Raw genomic sequence first — 24461 nt, forward strand, 5'->3', positions numbered from 1 at the left:
GGATCAATCGGTGGACTTAAATCTAGGCTGCTGCCCGTGAAACTTCACTTTTACCATCTGCAATTCAAAGTTATGAAGAGTTTTTCTCCTTTTCCCCTTCTCTGGTAGGAGATCATAGGCTTCAATTTCTCAAGCCCGCAGAGCCCAAGGATGCTGTTACTTGCAGCTGATGAATGTCAGCGTGATGCTAGGATAAACGCCTAGAAAAAGCATCAGGTTTTTCATCAGCACTCTTCCCTTCCCAATGCCGGATCAACATTTCGGCATTACGACGGCACGGCCCGAGCTTGAAGACCCTGCTGTCGCAGAGCAAGCTTTAGTAACACGAACACGGGGAGCAGAGAAACGCAGCAGGAACCAGAGGAGGTACCAGTGATCCATTACCAGAAGGCCAAATTCCGCTCGGCACTACAAACCACACGATCCTCCTCCTGCGAGACGAGGCAGGACTTCTCCACATGCTCTCTGACCTCCAGAAGGATGATTTTGCTTGATGACTGTAACTTGGTTGCAAGTTTTGCTGGAACTCTGGCAAGTATTTGGGAAACTCTCTAAATATTGTGACAATAACTACTGCTATTTTGACCAAACCAACAGCAGAAATATACAACAGAAACCTGCGGGAGCACCAGCTTTCTGCAACACAGTAGTAAAAACAACAGGCAACTTCTACATGACTAATTAAGTGTTCCTTTGCTATGAGAAGTGCATGCACATGCATGTGATTTTTTTAAACAAACAGGGTTATTTTCAAGGGATATTAAGCAGATGTGAAGATAGGAATTTGCAAAACTGATGGTACGCAGATGATTTTTACTGCAAAGTAGAGACATAAACTACTTAAAAACAAAAGTGTTAAAAAAATTTTGGTTTTTAAATGTAAATTTAGATTCAGGCAGAGCCCATAGGCAAAATCTTCCTCTACTAGTGCAAATACCAATTATTCCACATACTTACAATCAAGCAATCAAAATTTAGCACCCTTATGTTCCTCATAACCATACACCCAGTGCTGAGAGCAAACACTAAACAATATGTTATTCAGCAATGTCTATCAAGTATGCATTAGCACAACACAGAATTTTGCCCTGCTATCAGCAGGCGTCTTATGAGTCACGATTAAAAACCTCCCTATGCACAAAATAAAATCTGTGAGGTCTTTTGCTAACTTGTGGCAAACCAAGTGTTCTTTTTGTGCTAGTTACGGTATCAAACTCTTTTTATAAGCTATACATTGAGTCAATTGCTACCACAACGATTCCCTTCGCTTTCTCCCAGAAGGTAAGAACCTTGCTGGCTACACTGGAGAGCATCTAAATTCCTTTGAAGTCAAAAATAAATCTTTCCAACAGACACATGGCCCTAGAATTTCTCACTCTTGTTCCAGTTTCTGTTAAGCCATATTATCTCACTCTTCACATCTTTAGGATACACCAAGGATCAAATATTCTAGCTTGGTTGAGAGAGGCATAGTACAGCAACAGAGAAGCCAGAAATGCTATCTTCAAGTTACTTCTGCTAACCTTGGAGCTGGCAGGAGGCAAAAAAAAAAAAAAAAAAAAAAAAGAAATCCCATCAATCTTCAGGATTATTTATTTATTTCACACTCCCTTGCTCAGAGCTCCAAAAGACCGTTACAACAGCTAGGCGAAGCAAGCAAGCAGAAGCGCTCAGAAAGATGGTTTTCAACACGCGAGCCGCTCTCACGTTCGTTGCCCGACGCGGGGAGCAGCGAAGCCATGGCAGCGGCTCTCTGCCAGCCCGGGCGTCCCCAGGCAGCAGCCACGTAAAACGCAGCGGGCAGCAGCCACAGCGGCGTTACGGTCGGGTCCTGGCAATGACGGGCACGAAAGCGGCAGGGGACGGAGTCGTGACCGCTTCACACCACGTCTGTGCTCCCACGCCGGTTTCCAACCCTGCCACGGTGCAGGTGGTTCAGGGGCTTGAAGAAGCCTCTCAAAGACCGCACGAGACAGCCTGGGTTGAGATGAACAAGGACAACAGTGACTCAGGAGCATTTACCCGCTCCCCTCCTCAAACCAAAAGCACACGTTCTCCTAGTCCAGTCCCTAAAACCATGGAAAGCACACGAAAGGCGTCTGCTGGGTGCTATGGGAAAAGAGTGGCAACAAGCCACACAACTGAGCAATCTGCTGTTCTTTACCTCGGTCCCCTTCGGTATCTGCTGTCTTCTGATACGTGTGGAGGTTTGCAAAGACAGCAACTACTTCATTTCAGTTAACGGAAAACACAACACGAGCAGCTTGTCAGCCACATGGCGATCTCTGCTGAAGCTGCTGTACTCCTTAATCTAATTCCATTTAATCCAACTTATTGTCTTAATGTGCTGTCTCACTTAACACAAGAACTTCATTCAGGATTACTGCTAAAATACAGCTCTCAAACCGAGGGTCTCATTCATTGCAAGAACTACACCTGAAGCTATCTCTATCCAGGCAGGTATCTGCACAGCCTTTGTAAACACAGCACACTGCCAACCGATTCTCCGAGAAGAAAACCCCAAACCAAACAAAACACGCCAAACTGACATTAGTCGACCACCTCAGATGTAAACACCACCAGTACTGCCTTTCTTTAAGTACGGAAAGTCAAGGAGTTTTGGCTGTGCACAGCCCTAAGCTCTGAATCAGGAGTCGGAGACATTTATGAAATTACCCACAGAGCGACTGAGACACACTGCAGAGGTGGGGAGGTTCGCTAGCCAGCACTTATCGCAAAATGGAATCAAAACCATTAGCATGGGGCACGTGACGGGGAGAGGGAAGCCTATTTCCAAGAAGGGATACTTGCTGCAGACTTGTTCGTCTGATTCCCCTCCTGAATAGCAGCAGAGTAACCACTACATTAATCTTCCTGGATGCTGCAGTCGCGTTCCACCACTGCTCCTGCTACTTAAAGAGTACAAGGTAAGTATTGTTAGCTTTCTTTACCGCATGATTGAATTAACAAATGGTATGTGTACTCAATATATGCCCAGTCTTTCAGTATGGGATTTGTGTACCAAACCAGGCACTGCGCATCTGCTAAAGCTACAATGAAATACCACGCGTTTTCAACCAACACAGCAATCAGGCCAGCGCGGTTTTGAGAACAAACTGTTTACAGATGTGAACCACTCAATTCTCATATGATACCTTCTGATGAAACAAAGCTGTGTGTAAGAAAACAAAAAGCGTGCTTATTTTATAAATACACCCTTTAAAGCTTAAATCTGTTGCTATTCTGGGACTGCAGGGCAGCCCCCAATTTGGCTACCCGAGAAGTACGCAGTGACGATTTGGACGCCAAATTCTACGTTCGCTCACCAAAGGGTCGTCTTTTAACTCTTAAAAGCACTTCATTATTAATTTTCCCATTTGTAACACCTCATGAAAGTAAAAAGGAAAAAAAAAAAAAAAAAGCAGGTTTGCTTTCTCTCTCTCACACCAGCGACATTAAGGACTTTGCTTATCAAACTCAAGAGAAATTATCCCAGAATAAAGCAGTAGGATTGTAGACATCAATCAATACGTACTGAGATACTTTTAAAGGTTTAAGAAATTAAGTTCTTTACATGATATCACTAGCCATGCATAGTTAAAAGCAACAAAAGCTGTGTACAAAGTGGTCAAATACCAGACATGAATGCCATTAAACAAGCCTTACCAGACCATCACAATTGCTAATGGCAACAGAAGCTCCGGGGATGTCAGTTATGTCTCCCACATAGGCGCAGCTGGTCCACAGGGGCTCTCTCTTCCATAGCCTCTCCGTAGCAGTTCTAGTCTGACTCGTGTTACCAGCATCGTTTCCAGTTTCCACAGAGTCTTCGTACCACTCCACTATGGCCTCGGGAGCCACTAAACGAGTGTTGGGTTTCAGCCGGAGATGGAATTCCCTTCCAAACGCGGTGACGTTAAAATACAGCTGTTTGGGGCTCTGCGATACCTCCCGCGTTGATCTTCTTTGGTGACTTGCGGAGAGGATATTGGAGATGTAGCTTCCGTCCGCATTGGTACTAATTGGAATCACTAACCCATACGGTCTCGGTCTGCTTTTTCGTAATTCTGCCAAAAGAAATACCCAAAACCAAACTAAAATTAGAACAAGAGCGTGGAACGAGCCTGCAGACTGAAGACCAGACACGCGGCTACGGCAGCGCACGTCGCAGGACAAACGCTAGATGCAAGGACGCAACCGGCCATCGCCCCAACTGTTACGCCCTACGCCGCAGCACAGTTTTGGAGCAACACAGCGAAACTACGGCGTGGTCAGGCCTAACGGCAAACACCGTGCATGCGGAACCCTTCCGCCTCACATCTCCCCTTCCAAAATTCCCAATTTACGGTTCCCCTTAGAGCTGCTCTGAATCAGTCCACCGACAAGTTTGGCCAAAGAATGGTAAAAACCTGCGTAGATTTTAGAAGGGCAGGGGACAGTGCCGCTTACCACACCAGTGTACATTAATTATCTGCTAGATAGCTAGTCTGGAGATAAGCACGCCAATCTAATGCAGGCAAACGTAAGGTACGTGTCACTGCTCTCTTTTAGCCTGAATGCTCAGGCTTATAAATCTTCACTTGGTTACCCTACAGCAAGGCCTTTAATACTCTTAACACAATCACTTGCTGTTACGAAAATGCTTTGTACTACTTGTACACAGACACTGGGAGGACACGCAAGAAAGAAGAAGAAAAGCGTCTGACACGTCATCAGATGCGTTAAGCAAGGTACGGCAAACGGGGGACAACGCGAGAGGAAGGTCGTGTCAACTTCAGGGAAAGACAGGGGTCACGCCAAGGTGGACAAACACAAGAAGCTGTGCCCCATTACGCACCTCAAGTAAACACACACCACAGATGCCGGGATACACAGTAAGTGCATGCAAAACGCCCTCCACATGCCAAAATTTTCAAGAAGCAGGCCTTCCATGACTCTATTGTCATAAAACTTACAGAGAAAACCCTGAAATATTCATTTACATTTACCTGGGGAGTGTCCTGGGTTTAGGTTCGCTTAATAGCCACAGAAGAGGCAGCGACCCTTTTGAATTCTCTTGTAAGAAATGCCACCCCACTCCTTCGTACACCTTAAACAGAACTGCTTGCTCCTGTGTCAAGACCTCCATTAAGATTTTGAGAATGAAGTGCCGTGCTTGGTTATAACTGCTATTTGCACACATATTTCTGCAGTCTTAGAGAAGTGAAGTAGTGAAAAGAATCCAGAGGATATCACATACTGCTGATAAATTAATCGATGTCAGCAGTGGTATAAGCAGTAACTTTTCTCTCTACAGATCTCCTCTAACAAATCCCCTTACCCAGCAACTTGCTATTGCCCCTCCTCTTTGCGTAACTTGGGTGACAGAATTCAAAAACGACAGAGAAGCTAATGATTAAAAAAAAAAAAAAAAATCAACACAGAACTTTGCAAATTCCTACCTTTACTGCAATACATAGAAGCTTTAACAACAGCAAAACCGCACTCTGTTGATAGCACTGAAGAAATCCTCAGGTAATACTACAGAAGCTCACTGGCACGACCCTCAGTGAAGACAATGTGTCCCAAACCCAAGGTGTGCTTCCAAGGAGAAGTCACTGCTGTAACACCTGGAATCGGTGTCAGAGCATCCCTGGATACCTGAACGGCGTGGCCAGACAACTACCAGCAGAAGTTACCCCAAGGCTAATCTGCTTCAGCAGAGGAATTGGCCAAGCAAGCAAAGCCACGGTAGAGAAAAGGTAACAGCAACGAAAGCCCCATTTGCCTATCATCTTTCTGTGGTTCCCACCAGTCGACTCGGGATTCCTGTCCAATTAGCAGCAACATTAGCTGACTGGAAACCTTCCAACTGGGTTCCGAATTTGCCTAAGTGAATATAATACTCCCCCGTCCCCCAGAAAAGCCTCTTTCTGCATAGTCCCTTACCTGTATCCTGAAAATAGCATTATTAGCCTAAGAGAATAATTCTTTCCGTCTCCGCTATTCTTAAGCACTGATGAGAAAAGGAAGAGAATCTTCCCTTCTGCTCAGAGAACGGTCTTCTCCCGTTATCACCTATCACACTTGTAGCCCTGCATCAGGGGACACAGACTGCTTCCCGTTGCCTTAAAGTAATTTCGCACCACTGTAAAACGAGTCCATCAAATGAGTTTATCTCATCTGAGAGATCTTTGTGACCCGGAAGTAATCAGGATATTCGCTGTACAGATTTCATCCTGTAAAATGAGAAGGAAAGACATTCCCAGGCCAGGTCAAGCGGTGGGCCAAACTGCTGCCAAGAACTGGACCAAAGCCTAAGTCTTATTGGCTGTGTATTCGGCCACGTGAGAGTTAAAAAGACACTTAGCACAGAAATAATTATTCCCTAGGTCTTCTCTTCCTGAGAGAACTGGCTAAAGCAATATTAGAGTGATATTACTGACACTTTTCATTTAAAAACTCCACGATTGCGTAGCTCAGATGCTGCCACTAAGTGCCACTGAGAAATCCTCAAATAAATATACTTAATTAAATGAGCTAAATTTACCCACTCCCAGTGCGAATCACACTTGAACTGAGAATTAATAGAGAAAAGCTCTGTAGCTAGTTCTTCTCTCCTGGTAGCAGTGGCTGCTTATTTTAAGAGACTTTAGTAGGAAAATGTTGCTAATGGCTTTTAACTGGTTTTTCTCCCATTTTTGTTTATGCCAGTTACTGAGGGATTTGACAGAAAAACAAGGTGTGGTACTAGTAGGATGTACATGGACATTTAAACTCTTGCACTGTAAGTATTTTGCCATAACACACAAATACTATATCCCAGGCAAGTGAAAAGGTCCTCATCATTTTCAAGTCCGTTGTTCTGAACACAGACCCCATGTCCTACAGCTAGCAGTCACAGTGTGTTTTTCAGTAGCAGCCACCTGAACGTGTTTTGCCATACACCTGCAAGATCAAGTTCTAAAATTGGTAACCTAATTAGGACATTATCCTTAGGATAATTCCCATCTAAAACAGTGGGAATTCTGAGTGAGGATTGCCAATCTCTCTCTTTAGAGAAGGGACCAAATTAAAACTCTAAACTCATTTTTATTAATTAGACACCAGGCCACGAACAGGAGACAGAGCTGCTGGGTTGTATATCCTAACTGGGTCAAAGTAAAAATCTAGATCCTCACATTCTCCGCACACTTCAGCGATGAGATTTCATTCACAGACTGACATTCCTCCTTTTACCTCGCCGAGATTCTTCGTGGCTTTTTATTTTTTTAAAGTGGGACGTTCAGTGCCAGAGACCACAGTCTGGTGATCAAATTCTGTGTTCACCACACAACTGAGAAACTGCTTTGCACATCTTGCAGCAGTATTCCCAGATTTCTACTTGTGGGGACAAAAAAAACGTTATTTTGCTAATAACAAGAACAGCCAGCTAGCCACAAGAAGGTAGGAACAAAGGGTGGAAAATAAGAACTGTCAAGTTTTTGAGTCAGCAAAAGCCTTCTCCAGAGTCTCTAAATGCTGAGCTAGAAGAGGAAATGCCTTTTGTTCAAAGGCAATTAAAATTAAATGTGACATGACTGAATACTCAAGACATCTAAACTCCTCCACTGACTTATATTACCTTTTTTCCATAGACTGTATGGTCTTAGGAAATGCAATTCCAGCTGTAGGTGTTCCCTTTCCTATGCTAAAATTTCAGAGTTGATCTGTTCTGCTAATTCAAAGCTTACAGTAATGATCAGAGAGGAAACACTGAGCAATAGAAAAAGGACTTCAATTTTTCTTCATTTTTTTACCTGGCTTTAAACTGCTGCTCCAGTTGCACAATGTTTAAGTTGAAAGGAAGCACTTAAGAAAGAACATCCCATTCTTCCATTTTGTGCCAAAACATAATTAGCTAGAGAATGCCTCTGAAGAGGGCTGCCTGTACTTTTTCCCCCTTAAATATACATGAAAATGAAGACAACACCACTGCCTCACACTAGTTGTCTTTGTACTGTACCACAACTGTGGACAACGGAGGTTCAGAAGTCCTAAACTTTTTTTTTTTTAATCACCTGCATTTGGAAGAGCGTTATTTTTTTAGGCGTAAGATTTTGTGAAATACATTGATCGAAAATTGTTCATGCGGTTGCCCACAATAGAATTCCAAATGGATAAACACCCACTTAAGAAAGAAGATTTCAAAAGCCCAGTCTAAACTGAAATGAGTGGAAGAGGAGGAATTTCTCAAAGTTCAGACAAATTATTTCTATGTCTAACCCAAGCTACCCAAGTTTGAAGACATTACTTTTTCATCTTCTTTTAAAAAGTATTTAAACCTCATTTAGCATTCATTATTTTGATTATTCTTTTGCTCACACTTCACGTAAATAAATTTTGATAAGAGAACTCTCCTTTTTCCAGCCTTCTGCATTGCAACCAGAGGACCAACTTCTGTGGTCAAATAATTAATTTTTTGATCCCAGGAGCTCCTTCGCCTATCGCTGTGACCTGTGAAATGACCTCCACAGAGTGAAAGTCTTGGCAGCATCATTTTTTTCCCCAAATATTTTCTGAGCCATGGCAATGAGACGTAGATTATTTACTACATGCAGGAACGACACCTGCCTCTTTATTTTGCTAGCAAACTTTTCAATTAGGAATAGCAACGTGGAAACCTATTAAAATGATACCAAAAGCACAACTGTTTTGGCAGAGACGATGCTGGGTACTGTGCAAGGAAACAAATGTGCGGCAACCCCTGATAACATCTCGTCCACGCTGCCCCAGCATCGGGCCGTATGCTGGGTCCCAGGCTGTCCCATACTGACACAATGGGATGACCAGGGAGCTACCGTCAGCTTCCAGAGCTCCTTCACCTCTCTTGGAGGATGTATCTGAATGTGGCTTGTAGGGTCAGGAAGCTCAGCTACCTCAGCAAAAGGACTGGATCGAACCTAACACCTCCAGAGCATCACTGTGCCTGCTTCTTCTCGATAGAATTCACTAGCTATGATGCAATCAGATTGCTGGATGGCGGACATCCAGCTTTGCAGCAGAAGTACTGGAGAAAAAAAATATTAAAATTACCTGCTGCTGCAGGAATTAAGAGGACAGCATTTCAACCAAAAGGCTGTCCCATGTTCCGAGTGATCACCCTTCCGTCCCACAGATAACCACAATGGGATGAGCACAGAGCTGTTCCTGTCACTTAGCGAAGCGCTGCTTACTAACAAGAAAGGGTGGTGCAGTGACAGATGACCCTAGCAGGGGTTTCGTCCCACTGTTCTCCGCCTTCCTCGTTGGCTGGTGGTTTCCAGAAACGAAGCGGCGGCTTTGGTCCCTCTCTTCCAATGATCGTTATCACTTCAGAACTACCGTTTGCTCTGTATTTGGCCGCCTTTAGGTGGCAGAAATGCCCAGAGAGAAAGATAAGATGGAAAGGGGGAATGGATTTCTTCAGGATTCCCCCACAACTTTGCACCTGAACAGGGATGAGGCTACGCCCCATACTTCAGCGCTACACACTGCTAGGTGGATGAATAAAAGCAAGGGATGGCAAGAAGAGAGGCTCACACGTGGTACACCGCTCTACCGTCCTCATTCCTTGACTTTGCTGCCGACTTGTCCCAGGGATACAGACAGCCCAAGCAATTCTTTGTGGTATTTTCACAGCCTCTGCTGAGCTGCTGGTGAACATGTTCTATCCAGGCTCGGGGCAGCCCAGCACTGCTGTTTTGCAGGTTCGACATCCGCGTTTTCTTCCAGAAGTAGCACCGAGCAGCGATGGAGCTCTGCTGTGTCGGAGGCTGAGGCAGGAGAAGCGAAGATGTAGCGCCAGCCCGAGCACCAGCACCTTCAGGCTTACTATTTCACCAGTGGCAACAGTACAATTTCCTCCTGAGAGTATCCAGGCGTTCGCAGTACATTACGCATTAATGCAGTTAATTAAGCTTGGGTCACTTCCCATCTCTAGAATACATTCTGTACTGATATTTAAAAAAAAAAATAAAATCCTATGTGTTTTAATTTGTCCTAAGTGACTTTCCAGGCTATGAGAAAAGGTTAGCTGCAGACAGCAGCCAGCCCCAGGCCAAATCAAAATACACAACACCAATGTGAAGTGACACTTAATAGGGACTTAAAAGTAGGACAGCCCATTTGGAGCAATCCTAATGCAGGTTTTACTGTCGTCATTAGAACTCTAAACTGAGTAAGCCATACTTTTTCAATCAGAATTTACAGGATCAAACACTACTTCAAATGTTAACAGTTTAACAACATAAAGCGTAGGACAAATCCCAACGACTGTTAAGTGTTAACTAGCTATTTGTGCTTTGAAAATACGGATTTCCCCTCAATGAAACAGCATCGATCCCCGAAAGCCAGAGCTACTCACAGACAGCCTGGTCTTGGTAAGCCACCAGGCTCTCGGTCCTGCTACCCTGAACCAGAAGGCACCGAGATGCCATGCTGAGGAGAGATGGAGGGACCAGCAGCTCACTCTCGCTGGGCACCAGCCAACACCGAGTCCCACCCCAAGGGGGTCCCGCACTGCCCAACCGCACAACGTGACATTTGGGACCATGGACTCCCGGATCCGTGAACGGACAGACCCGCCGGCCGACGTCCTCTTCAGCTCCCACCTGCCCTTTTCCCAGGTAGAGGGGGGCGAGATCACGTCGGCTGCAGAAGCTCCCGAGGCGCCCCGAGAGCCAGGCGGAGAGCCCGTCCCACACCGAGCACGCAGACCGGGCACTGGGGGCTTGGTGCGGGGTGCCCGATTCACCCACTGCCATGCCGTATCACCTCTCTCTCCTGCGGTTCCTGAGTGCCTCAAATGTTCCCGACTACAGCAACGCTGGGACCGTGGAAGAAAGGAAGAAGTTAAAGGACAGAAAGTTATTTTCCAGATTGAGGAATTTTGTCTGATGTCCCATGTAATTGAAAAGACGCATTCCCGTATAGCTTATGGTTTCTGAAATTCAAATACAATCTATTTCTCATGGAAACAACTAGAAATAAAACACAGGATCGGCATACCACTGGAAAAAAAGTCTGTTTGCCAGTTAGGTTTAAATGTACCTAACTGTCTCAACTGCCTTTATTCACTGATCGCAGTGGAAATCAACCTAAGCCCAGAAGAATGCAGTGCCAGAGCTGAAATTGAGACAAGACCTCCAAAATTTAGAGAAATACTTGAAATTCTTGTCTGAACAAAAGCTCAGATCAAAACCTGAACCAAAACCTCAGAACTGGAGGTCTAACGGCAACTGGAAAGAGAATTGCCTGGGGTCCGTTCCCAGCGCTACTGCTCTTCCCTGTAAAGCTCCAGAGCACACTCCGGCGTGCAGGCACTCGCGCTCAGCAGCAAACTGCTAAAAGGCTCATTTCACAACCGGGTAAGCTAAGGAGCGTGTAAGATGGCATACCCTTGCAGCTAACACCCTGGGAGAGAGAACGCCAGCTTCTGCATCTTTCCACAACCTCTTCCATCCCATCGAGCACCAAATTATCCGTTAGTTTAAACGAAGGCAGATCTTCCGAAACTGAACTCTGTGCGCATGCTCCTCGTTATGTGAAGCTTCCTGTCTTTAGAAAAGAGTCGGAGAGGACTGAGGTTCAATACGAAGTACCCCGTGGGCACTAAACGAGCACCTTTCACTTCAGTACCCTCCTTCATCACAGACGCCAACCTTGCTGCACTGCACTTTCCTACGTATCAGTTTACAACTCAATGGCGAACAACTACCGTTAGGCATGCAGCAAGCACACTGTGCCATCAACAGAATATGAAGAGGCCTCGGTATTAGACAAATTTTTTCGAGCTAAGAGAAAAGGACGAAGACTTCCAACACAGAAGAAAAATGGTACAAAGACATACACAGTTTGCCCTAACCATACGGAGTAGGTGTTTCCTCCTTGATTCAGAAATGTAGAAATGAAGATGAAGCGACTGACCCAGACCTGATTTGCCGTGATGTTCAGAGGACCGGTTTAAGCATGCTGCAATTTCTACCTTCTGCTGGTTTATATTTAAGAAGGGAAGCACAGATGTTATCAGGATGCAAAAAGGCGTAACGAGAGGGCATGCAAATTCGAGTCATGCCACATTGCTGTGAAACTATAAATGCTCCTGGGCGGTAATGGTGTGGGGGTACCCGAGGGAATGCTTGCCTACATACAGATCGCTCTTCCAGAAAATAAACCAGTGCGTTGCGCCTACTTCTTTGATTCCCGCGTCGATAGCAGCAGTAATAGTTAAGAAGACTTACCTATTTGGATCTGTTGTTCTCTACCAGCCTGCAGAAGAGAAAAGAAACACAAGCACAAAGTTGTTAGTGTGATGACTGTGCAAGGTGTGACGGCAGAGCGCTTCTAGAAGGCTGAAAAATCACTTGGTCCGTACTGCACCATTTTTTTACGTTTCTGCTTTTGGTTTCCCGGGACGGCGTTTTTCCCTTAACTGCATAAACAGCTGTTCCCACCGACAGGCTACCGGAGTCCGGCGCGAAGAGAACCGCTATGAAACCCCGATTCCGCCCGCCCCGTCCTGGATATCGCGACGCCCTGCCAAAAAAGCGACTCGGGCGGCCGAAGCGAGGCCGCGAAAGCCCCCCCCGACTGTCTGTCGAGCGTGCCGGCGAGTGTTCTTCGCCTCCCCCCCGGGGACGGGCGAGCCCCGCCGCGCCTCCCGAGGGACGCCGCCGCCGCCGGGCAGCGCTCCGGGAGCCTGCGAAACGCCCGGAGCGGGGGGAGCCAAGCGCCGGGCAGCGCTGCCGGAGGACCCCGGGAGCCCAGCCGCAGCGCGGCCGCTTGGCCCCGGCCCCGAACACCCGTGGGACGGCGGGCGGCGGGGAGCGAGGGACGCGGGGAGCAGCTCCGGCGGCTTCCCGGGGCCGCTGGCAGAGGGACCCCGTGGGCAGGGCTGCGGAGGGAGCGGGGGCCGCCTCCCCGCGGGAAGGGCGAGGAGGGGAAGGGAAGGGAGCGCAGGTCCGACCCCCCCCCCCCCGCCGCCGCCCCACTCACCTGCCGGCCGGCTGCAGCGCGGACCCCCAGGAGCGCGGCTGCCACTACCCACAGGGGCAGGAGCACCATCACGAGCCGGGGACCCGCCGCCCAGCCACGCCGCCCTCCTCCCGCCGCCTCTTTCTTCCTCCTCCTCCTCCGGCTCCCCGCCCCGGGGAGCGCGGGCAGCACACCCCGCTACCACCGGCGCCCCGGGCCGGGCTGGGCGGCGGTGGGGCCGGCGAGTGACCGCGCCGCCTCCTGTTGCTTCGCTGCGCCCTGCCTGCGCCGCGCATCGCGACCTGCGCCGCTAATAAAGCCGCACCGCGGCCCCCCGGGCGCGGCTCCGCCTTCGGTACGGCCCGACACACCGACGTCAGGGGCCGGGGCCGCCGCCGCCGCCACCCCCGGCGCGGCACGGCGCGGCGCGGCGCGGCCGCAGGCTGCCTGACCCGGCGGAGCAGGCAACCTCCCGGCCCGGCAGCCAGGGCGTAAACGTGGGAAAACTTGGCGACTTGGCCGGCGCTGCCCGCCACAAGGCGTTTCGCCCCGGCTCCCCGTCTTCGCGTCCTTCTGAAGGAACGAATGGACGGACAAACGTCCCCCCCGGCAGCCGTCCCATCGTCGTGCCTCCGCCGGGATGCTCGCTTCGACTCGCGCAGCAGAGCTCCCCAACTTTCCGCGTTTCGAGGCAGCGCAGCGAAAGCCTCGGCGTTCCCGAGACTCCCACCGGACTGGAGTCCGGTCGCAAAGCGACTTCTCTTCCTCCGCTCCCCCCCGAGCCGGGAGCTCGGCACGCGACCAAATCTCCGCTGCGCAAAAGGCGACGTTGCCCAGCCTGGACAGAGACCAAAACCCCCTCACGTAGGGCCTTCCGCCGACAAAAATCTTTAAGAACGCGCTCTGTACCTTCTTGGTCCTTCTTTGTATTTGCCTAAATGACGTTACGCGGTTGCGGTGGTGCCACGACAAGTTGGTAACGGATAGCACCGGGGGTATCCCCAAGGGGAAACAACAAGCTTTGCCAACACTTGTTAGGAGCCAGAGATAAAACACTCCGACATCCTCGCGCTTCAGCAGTATTCAAAGCGAGGGCTGAATTTTGGCAAGGCCGGGATTATCTAGTGTTACGAGAGACGGTTAATATGGGAACATTGGGAACCCAATTTACAATCTCCCCGTTCTGCTGTGCCTTCTGTATTACCACGCGTGATGCATCACAACCAAAGTAACTTTCTGTTGGCCTCCACCTGGCACAAACAAGCGGATGGTTGCTACTCACAGGTTTTCAGAAAAAAGGTGTGAAAGCCTAGCTATAATAATCTTTTAAGTTGAACTGCCTGCCAGAAACCATCATATCTACACAACACCCCCCCCCCCCCACTAGTTGTACTAAACCCGAGTTGCCTGATAGCAACGTTTAAGAGGAGGAGAACTCCAGCCTTGATTTTCAGGAGGTATCTCGAGTATTTTAACCATACCAGCCTGTGGAGCAGCACTGCCATTTCAGAAAACACAGGTCCTGACCTGCATTATGTTCCCTGACTAAGCAAAGCAACAGAAGGAATTTTTCTGAGAAAGTGGGTATGCCTGGATATGTATCTGTTAATACAAGTCCAAGATCATTTCTGTACACAAACTACATGAAGGAGCCTGCTAACGCTCAGGACACCATAACGGCGGGCAGCTGCACACTGCACAAGAGCCACTTTTTGGAAAGACCAGAATCAGAAAAGGCTGAGGTCCTGTAAATTGCTAGCTACATAATTACACATTAAAAGTTAAGTTAGGGACAGTAAGTTTGCAAAGCCACAGTCAGAACTGTCAATTCAGAACTGCCAAACTCAGGATGCCAGCCTAAGCTTGCTTTTGTCTGCCCAGTAATGAAGACACTGACTGGCATGACTTGCTAACACACCACTTCTCCCACAGGACTTCTCCCTCATCCAGTGCACAAAAGGGGGACCCGTTCACTTCAAGTGCAGCTATTCCACATTTTATTTCCCTCACTGATGTTCATTATGTGACCTCAGACCTTACTTGTTGCGCATTTTTCAAATCCTGAAAACAACAATGCTGATTTTCTTGTGGGTTTGTCCGTAGCGCAACGTACCCGAGTGCTTTGCAAAGCATCCATTTTCTGCGGTGAAAGGATGGACCAGCACAATACAATCTCTCGTGCTTCCTGCAGGCTAATATAGGTGCAATTCATTATTTGATCTCGTTTTCTTCCGTTTTACCTAGCTAAGTTCCAAGCCATGCTCTTTTTGATTTCACTCCACAATTTTACAAACAGACAAGGTCAGGCTCCCTGCCATGGGGCATACACAGAAGGAGCTGGTTTAAGCAATTCGCTCCGCATCTCGCCGGAACTCTGCAGAAAAAGCCTTTCTGATGACTCCCTGTCATCCAGGCGCTGCACGGAGCACTGCCGAACAGAACTTTTTGTAACGCTGTTTCTGTGATCTTAAAAACATTCTTTCAATAAAGCTGCGTGTGTTACGTCCTACGTTGTCGAACTTTTCCACATTAGCTAAAAAAGTTCCTAAACGTCAAAGAAACAAAGATGCACAAAAGACAGACCTGGAGGCCAGGGCAGGTACTCTCTTTTGTAGTCTTTGAGAGCAAAGAGCCGAGGTTTGACAGAATTGTAAGGGAGCAAAACCAGGGTGTTAAAATTAGATGCCTCATCAGCTATTTCTAATAAGAAACAAGACTGAGTACCGTATCTGTAACAGGCGTAAATGAGGGCAGTATTTGAAAGTTCAGTTAAAGACATTTTTCTAACAACCAAGTTCAGACATACTATTATCAAAGGAATTGTAGATTTTCTCGTGCGTATTTCAAGTCTGATATATATATATACACACATATGTATAAATGTATTTACATATGCATGTAGATATACATATGTATCTGTTAAGTATTTGCAATTCTAAAATTATTCTTGCTAACACTACACCAGATAGGCTTTCTGCATCTGTGCAGTTTCTGTTGATGCTCTAGACTGACAGCTACAAATATTTTATGAACCTGAGGTTAGGCCCTGAAGCAAAGAGGCACTGAAGTCTAAAAGGTTTTGCACAGGGCCAGATTCTGGACTGTGAAGACTGCAGCAGTATTTGCATGGCAAGAATAACACTTACAGGAGTAAGCACTCAATGCTGGGAGTAAAATGTGGCATTACCTGATTATAAAGGCTCTGGAACATGGTCTCCATGAAATCTCACATTCTCTCACAGCAGAAGTGCCTGCAACACAAAACAATTTCAAAGCAAGTTTTAACTGGAACAAGAATTCAAACTGAGAAACTTTAAAGAAGAATATTCCCTCTGTGGAACCAAGAAAAATTAACCGAACAGGAGTTTTTGCAATGCTGTTTCATACAAGCTTTCAAATATTAACTTTTTTTTGAGAGGAGCCCCTAGTAAACTTAACTGTAACATCTAGGAATAATATCTATAGGCTAGACAAATCACAGTCTTCACCGATTGTGTATGCGCGCATGGTTTAATATTCAATTTTGCAGTGACATTTCCTGATATTTAGGAATCCTTAGAGAATTTACTGAGCTTCTGATCTACTAGGTTCTTTGCCAGTCTGCATTTGATGACCTTTCTTAATAGTGGCCCGTTTGGAAAGCATTAATTCTGTTCTTTCCAAAACAGACCTACCACTACAAATTAGCCAGGGTAAAACAAGCTGTCTATTTAAGATGGCAGAGATACCCACTTCGAATGCCTGTTTTAGAAAACTACAAGTATTTTCTAAGCATCGTGCAGATGGTTGCCTATTTTCTCAGGAACTGCTGCAGCAGTGGGCCATGGAGGACATCTTTCTTTAAGAAAAGATAATGCAGGCTGGTGCAGAAAAAGGTACAGGACAGTCCAGCTAAGGTAGTTACAGATTAATTTACTTTCTTTGCCACCTCCACAAACCTTTATTTTTTTAATCTTTTGATCTTTAGCAATAAAACTGCAGTTTGTTACTTACTTCCAGACACCAGCTCTGCTGAAATTTGGCTTTGGTGTCAAAGCCTGACTTCCTTTAATGATTAATACATTGGGCCTCGGGTTCTCCTTCTCGATGAAGCATGCCCTGATCTAAATATAACTGAAGGGCAGGATCCTCCGTGAGGCAGGGACACTGGAGACCCAGATCTTGTTCCTGTGAAACCAGAGGACGTGTACATGACCTGGTCAGGTTTCCAGCCTGCTAACCGTTGGCTTAATGAAAAGTAGGAATATTTTTTTCCAAGTAATTAGAGATGCGGGAGGCCTATAGTGTGATCGTCAAACCTAAGGCAATATAAATCAGTTTCTTAGCACAGGATGCATCTGACAAGAACCCCTGCGCTCCATTTTTAAAATTTGTCACTATTTGCATTTCAGCAATGCCTGAGGTCCCATTCATGGACTGGAGCCCCACGGTAGCGGGCATTGTGAGCCCACACAATAAAAAGGCCACGCACAAAGACCTTTCGGTTCAAGGGCTGTAGTCACGCTACTGCAAAAAAACCCAAAACTCCCAAACCACCCAAACCCCAAAAGCCTGGCTACACAAGAAGCAAATTTTATGTTCCGAAATGGAAACCCATTCCTCCCTGCATGCTTGCACGGTTAGTCGTGCAGCTACCCTCACACAGCGGCGTCTCGGCTGCAGCTGAAGCGTCTCTCCTGGTCTCCGGGCAGTTTCTCAGGATCACACGTAAGGAAGGTGCCGCAAGCGGCTCCAGACCTTGTCGCTGCCACCACGCAGGCCTGTCAGTATTGCCAGCGCAATCCAAAGGACTACCTCCTCTCTAGTTCCACTATATGACGACTTGAGTCGTGCATTCCAAAGCTGCAAAAGCCTTTTTTGCTGAGATACCATGTTTAACATTTTAGCCTTATTTGCCATCCAGTGACTTCTGTCATTTGGTTTCCAAAACTGTGCAAGAAGGTTTTTTTTCTGATATCACCCTTCTTGTGTGTTTACCACAGCAGTATAAGAAAGGGATTTCAGTACCAAGGTGTCAGACAAGAATTGCCAGACGGCACGTGAAACGCAAGCACTCTATAAAATGAAAAACACTACAGTTTCTCCTTCATGGTGCATTAAAACTGGGAATATTAAACCACACAACCATATTTAATTGTTTTAAAGACACTATTAATCTAGCAGATTGTTAAATGAAGAAACATAGTAGACCTATTATTTTTAACAAAGCAGCGTAAGATTTATGGTCAAGATTTAACCACAGGACATAGGAAACTGGAGAGAAAAATGTGAGACATGAAAATTACAGTTGTAAAATACGTTATGAAAAATAAAAAGTAATGGAAAGAGGCAGGGCTTGTGACAATTTCATACAATAGATACATTCCATAAAATTTTTCCTATTTTAAGGGGGTTAATTCTGAAACGATGTGTGCCAAATAAAATGCAATTAAAACCACCTCCAATGCTCAAAAGAATTGAATAAACAAATGCCCATAAATCATTCTAAAAATAAGATCCAGTAAGACCAAGCTTTTAATGGCCTGCGGTACTGATACAGAAATCGGTGGTTCTTGTGTTGCAAGAGGTTCCTGGAACTGCTGAGGCAGCAACCCTAACGCACTGTACAGTCTCTGGCAGCATTGAAGCCCCAGTTAAATGCTTGCGCTTACCTTACGCCCTCAGAGGAAAATAAAGATGGAAAACATCTTTCTCGCCCTGCACGACCACTGCGTGGTGTGCATGTGCTCTGCCTTAAAATTCTAGAGAATTGCCTCTACGCGAGGGATAGCCTTACTTGAATTACACCTGTATGCTGGAGGTATGGGAACTGTTGTGTGCTATCCACGGTTATTTTGCTAGCTGTTTTCTGGTTGTAAAAATTCCCAAATTACACTTTCACACGTATGCCCTTCTGGACAGTGGGGAGCTGTACAATTTCGTTGTGTAGACAGACAGATAGATGATATACACCTGCAGAAAACAAGGGAGGCTGAGCACTTGCTGGATGCACAGAAATGACTGCTCGCACACTCTCAGTAATTCTTCCACCGATAAGAGGAAGAGCAATTATTGCCCTCTGGGAATCCGCACTCAGAGGTCTTAATCAGGGATTATATTTGCCAGGGATTTTTTTACTTTCCATTTCCCCTTTTGTATTTCATCAACTGGGCAGAACAGTACCTTCCACTGGGAAGCACTCAATCCGAGGACTTCAGAAAATGCTGCCCAGTGCTCTCTTGAAAATGGACATCTCCTCCCAGTTATGCAAAATGGGAGAGATGCTATAACTATTATGACCACAGAGCGGCTGTTCTTTCCGTGACATTTATTGTAAGCTAAAGTGTGACAGCACGTTTGAATTTCTGGAACTGTCAAAGTAAACGTTTCTGTTAGGGCAGCCAACCAGGCCTGAGGAACTGGATTTCAGTAACATGTAATTCCCAGGACTTCATAACCAATGAAGGGCATAAGTAATGCAAGTATGACAAATATTGCAGCGCTGCTCATGTCCTACAATAACTGTTTGGGCACAAATATTTATTACTTCCATAGCCAAGTGCTGCCCAACAAGACACCCATGAATACGCTAGAACACTGGAATTCTTCAGCAAAGGTGATAAGTCACATTTTACAAAAATAGCAAATACAACCATTACTGGGAAGAACATGGAATGAATTCTCAGTATATTAGCAGGTAAAGTTCAACTCGTGATAAGGAGAGAGGGGACAGAGAAGAGGAAGATACCAGAAGGTCTGAAGTCCCCTGTAAGAATTCTTCCATGAAAAGCAGTGCCATCCATGTTAGCTTACTCCAGAGGAAAATTACACTGGGAAATGTTGGGTTGTTAGTGTAATGGCCACCCTGTCACAGGACAGAGATACACCACATAATTTAAAGCCTCCTTCTGGTCAGGAGATTTACAGACAAACCCTTCAAATATCTGTTTCTTTGAAGAAGTTGGCGGTCAGCCGTAACAACCCTGCTAAATGCATGGCTGACCCTCCTCTAGACACTACCAATCAACAAAAGGCTTGTTCCCAGTGAAGACAACGGATATTCACATCCCACACTGCCAGCTGACCGGCTGCAGCTTCTCATTTTCTGCAGGTTTTTATAATTTGTGCACACCAGTGTAGCGTCTGCCCTGAATCAACCTACTCCAAAGAACATGCTACCTACACTTACCTTGTGGCAGCCTAGACAAGCTGTTGATTGACAACAAAGATACTGTAAAGCCTTCTCATAAAGGCCATGCCCTTCACGCAGCAGCCTGACTGATGAGTAATCCCATAAAGCTGTAAGATTAGACAGAATATAGTATGAACCAGATCAGCATCTTTCCCTATGGCCTGTACACCTCCCGTTGGCTTCACCAGCTTGACACTCTTCCTTTGTACCTTGTTAACAAGTGCTTTGGTTTTAGTCACGTTCTTACAGAAATTTTGAGGAAGAGGGATGACTGCAGAGAGAGGAAGCGAGTTTTTCAGTACTCCGAATCCTCTTCTGCCATTGATTCATGCAAAAAAAAAAGTTTCCATAAGGACGGAGGAAGGTTGGAGACTTAAGCATTCCCTTACCTCTCAAACATAATGAAAATCAACTAGCCTGGCTTGACTCCCTAAAACCAGAAAAGACAAAAGCTGCACCGCAGAAATGAAAAATGAAATGTAAAAATCAATAATATCCTGTTGAAAGACTGTTCCTTAAGCGAGCCAATGAGAACATCTGACTCAGCTCCAGTTTGAAGCTGCCTACTCCAAAGGGTTATGATGTTATCCGATTCCCTCACAAAATACTTCAAGCCAATCATGCCAGTATTTTTTGTTACTTCCATTTCCTTCATTCTATTACAAAAGGTCATTCCATGTCACAAGAATAAAAACAACAACTTGAGGATGGTTGCCAGTAGCCCCTTTTGTAAGCATTTTAATAATGACCGCAGTTGGAACCCAAGAGACACCACTGTTCCTCTAAACTGCCAGTGGCTCAAAGGGCACGTGAACCAGGACGCCGTGAAGTTGCAGGCTATATCCCACCCCCTACACATCACCTCTGCATGAGGTGGCTATAAAGAAAGAGGCAGACAGTTTATGCCACTACCTTTGCATTAAATGCATCTTGCGTTACAGCTGCAACCTAGCAAAGTACTAAGCGACTCTCAACTTCAAGCACATGTAGCCTTATTTCCATGAAATTCTTGAGCTGAAAGGCATAAAAGCAGCCAAGAGAAAACTGGGCTTTATTAGGAATTTAGGCCATCTAACAACCACCCCTGCACACTGCCATTGCAGTTGTTGTCTCCCAAGTTAAAAGAAAAGTAGAATAATTTAAGCTCCAAGTCAGTTTTAACTCTCTTCTATTAAGTCCCCCCTGAGTTAGGATGGGCAACTCTAATTTAAGGAACTAAAAAAACCCCACCCTTGACCTCCATGCAGACTCAGCACACAAACGACTCACCTAGAGCAAATGCAGAGCTGCGTGCAGTCCTGGGAGGGCTAGCACGTTCACGGCGCTGTGCGACTCCGACATCGGTCCACTCCCTGCGTGGTGGCCGTGTTGCACAGCTGACACCTGGATGAGCGTGAAAACCTGTAAATCTGTACGTAGGACAAAGTCAGCTTTCTCATCAGGTGCTTTAAACGCTTTAGGTTACTCTCCATTAAAGGACCACCCACTTCTTCCTCGTGCACAATACGTGGGAGCCATGTTGCTGCAGATGCATGTGCCATCCATCTCAGCAAGGTCAGATGCAAACTATTCTTATCTGTTACATACATTGGAACTGGGATTCTCCAGAAGGAATAATTAAGATAATAAGGAATTAAAATTTCCTTCAGTCCAGTATCACAGATAAAGTACCTATATACACCATCATGTAAACTTAAGTCAACACCAAGAGTGAAAAGCTGAACTGAGATTCTGCAACGAAGAGCGCGCAACATAAAGGAGCTGTCACTACAGATGCAATGGCAGGACCGGGCCGTGCACTGTTATTTCCTGACAACCCCAATTCTGGATGAAAGCAGGAAAGATATCTGTCACAAATAAACATACCAGAACCACAGCACAAAGTGCCTTCAGCAAATCTTATGGAGACTGACCCATTCAATAAGTGTCACGTAAGAGAACAATGCCTGGATCAAACAAAAATGAGAAGGAAGTTTCCAGAGCTGCTAGCACATGTGACCACTCCTAGCAGACTCATCTAGACATAAATTAGAAACATCAGATAAATGTAAGTACTTAGGAAAATACTGATGGCATATGAGAAACCGCACTAACTTTATAGATAGATGCAACCAGAAAGTTGAAATGCTAACATTATTTTAGGACATGCATGCATTGCATATATGCACCTATGAATCACTTCCTTCTTACCTGTTTTAATTGACAGAAGACATTATTAAGCCTCTCTTTTCAGTATGGAACATATGTGACTAAATTGGAAAGAGATCATTTTTATTTAGAAAGCCTCAGATGCAGGCTATAACACTGCTGGAACTTCCTAGATGTTGTTACTACAGATACTTAGATAAGACTGCTTAAGGTCAGTGAAGTTAGACATTAGAGCTTTACTTTTCAACTGGGGGTGGGGACCGCTCTTTTTGAAACTTCTTCTTTTGGAATCATCATTATTTAGGTATGGAACGAGTGTTCATATCTACCGTCTCCAGAAACCTTAATTTGTAGTAGTAGAAGTAGTAGCAGAAGTACTGGCTATACTGTTGGTTGAGCTTTGGGATCCTCCCCCCCCCCCCCATAGATGGGCTTGTAATAGGGAACAAAATCGCTCCTTGTGGATTTTTGCATCATCGTTGCTGCTTTTGTGCCAGCTTACGTATTGTACCGGTCCTTACTTGGACTAGATGTTGAAGTCACAGTCTAACTCTAGCGCTATCAGTTGTGTTTTATTTAAACACACAGTTTTATACACAAAACCAATGAACTCACTCGGGTGCATATTCTGCACTGCACACTGACCCCAGTGCCCATGGAAGGCTAGCACGGGCAGGATTTTCAAAGGAGTTGAAAGAGGTTTGACCTAAGGCTCTTTTAAGTGCCATACTCAGTTAAGTGTTCCGGCCATCAGGACAGAGACACCCAGCTTTCTCATGCCCACCTGAAAATCCCAGCCATGAGCTTCCAACTCTTGCGCTGTGTACACAGACCATTCAAATTCACACACTTCATGGGAAAGTATACAAGCAGGCAAGTATTACCACTTTGACTTGAATTTGCTGGGACACTTCCAAATCACTTCCATTTCCAGAAGGAATTAAAACAGGTGCTTTGTCTCTGCAAAGCAGCCTAAGCTAAAATCCTGATACCACTTGCTGCTCTCACATGGGGTCATGGTCATTAAATATTTAAGCCAAAACAACAATAAGTTGAGATGTGAGAGCAGCAACGTTTAGCAAATAAACCGTTGCCTCTCCGGACTCCACTTTTCCCCTCTCTCTCTCTGAGGATCCATCTGCTTTAACAGATCAACAGACCCACAAGGGACAACGCCAAATACTGTTTAAAAACCAGAAGCTTAAATGAAAACGAGAACTGAGCTTCTGACCTTACCTAGGGTCGTCTTACCACGTCAAGGCTGGGGTTATTTCCAGGGCAGCATGTGAGAGCTTTCACTGCAGCTGCTTGAATAGTACTTTGCCTGTGGATTAATGGATGACTTAGGCTTCTCATTCTTACCAGCCTTTACAATTCAGGAGCACACACAGAGGATTTCTTCTGAAAGAGTTGGAGTAAAAAGACAAAAGTAAGCTAAACCTCCTGACCTGTAAAATAACCTTGTAGAGAAATCCATTCAACATAGTTGCTCACTGTTTCTGGGAAAAGGAAAAGAAGGGGTTTGCAAAAGGAAACAATACTGTTTAAGAGGGGAAACTACCACAGCAATCTGTTTCTGGTGAATTACATGGGGTAGAGGAGAGAGCAAATCCAACAAGGACCAAGCAGCCATAAAGTGTGTCATAAGCAAGGACTGAACAGATTTAAAGCAAAGGACTTCCGCTGTTCTTACCGGAATTTAAACCAAGGAAACACTCAAGTGAGATGGGGAAGCAGCTTTTTAGAAGATAAACCTCTTCTTTCATCATTGCCCTGCTGCTTTCAGACCTCTGTCCAACAAATATTTTTTCACTCCAGGAGTTCCGAGCAAATACCAAGCCCAAAGGGAACTGAGATCTGCTCTGGGTTCCTAGGAAAAGCAGAGCTCCCTGCAAAATTTACTTTTCCGAACCTCATGTCTGTTGAGACATGTTACAAAAAAGAAACACAAAATCCTATTCACTGACAAGGTGATGGCAGTACGAGTCAACATGCGGTCAGACACAGAAAATGGCAAAGAAGACTATGGCAACATGAGAACGGCCGAACACATCAGACCAAATGTCCATCCACCAAGCCAGTATCTTGCCTCTGCGAGCAGCCGATAGGCAAGGAAGACTTAAAAAACGGAGCAAGTGCCTATTGAGAATGCTTTCCCAGCTGCCAGGCT

At 45.8% G+C, this 24461-nt stretch overlaps 1 protein-coding gene across 5 annotated transcripts in view; it reads right to left on the reverse strand.

The window, feature by feature from the left end:
* ADAMTS3 (ADAM metallopeptidase with thrombospondin type 1 motif 3) overlaps positions 1-13269 on the reverse strand; it is a 126621-nt gene extending 113352 nt beyond the window's left edge. For 2 of the 5 annotated variants that reach the window (XM_069778328.1, XM_069778338.1), the window contains exons 1-3: positions 12994-13267; positions 12240-12267; positions 3667-4067 (exon numbers count right to left, since the gene is read on the reverse strand). In XM_069778328.1, coding sequence (XP_069634429.1) covers positions 3667-4067; positions 12240-12267; positions 12994-13062 — 498 coding nt within the window. In that variant the 5' untranslated portion in view covers positions 13063-13267. Of the gene's footprint in view, positions 1-3666; positions 4068-12239; positions 12268-12993 lie in introns of all 5 variants that reach the window. The other 3 variants (XM_069778321.1, XM_069778349.1, XM_069778357.1) reach the window with 3 other exon arrangements.
* Positions 13270-24461: the final 11192 nt, after the last annotated feature.

This window comes from Haliaeetus albicilla, chromosome 1 (assembly GCF_947461875.1).
Source record: "Haliaeetus albicilla chromosome 1, bHalAlb1.1, whole genome shotgun sequence".
Taxonomy (NCBI): Eukaryota; Metazoa; Chordata; class Aves; order Accipitriformes; family Accipitridae; genus Haliaeetus; species Haliaeetus albicilla.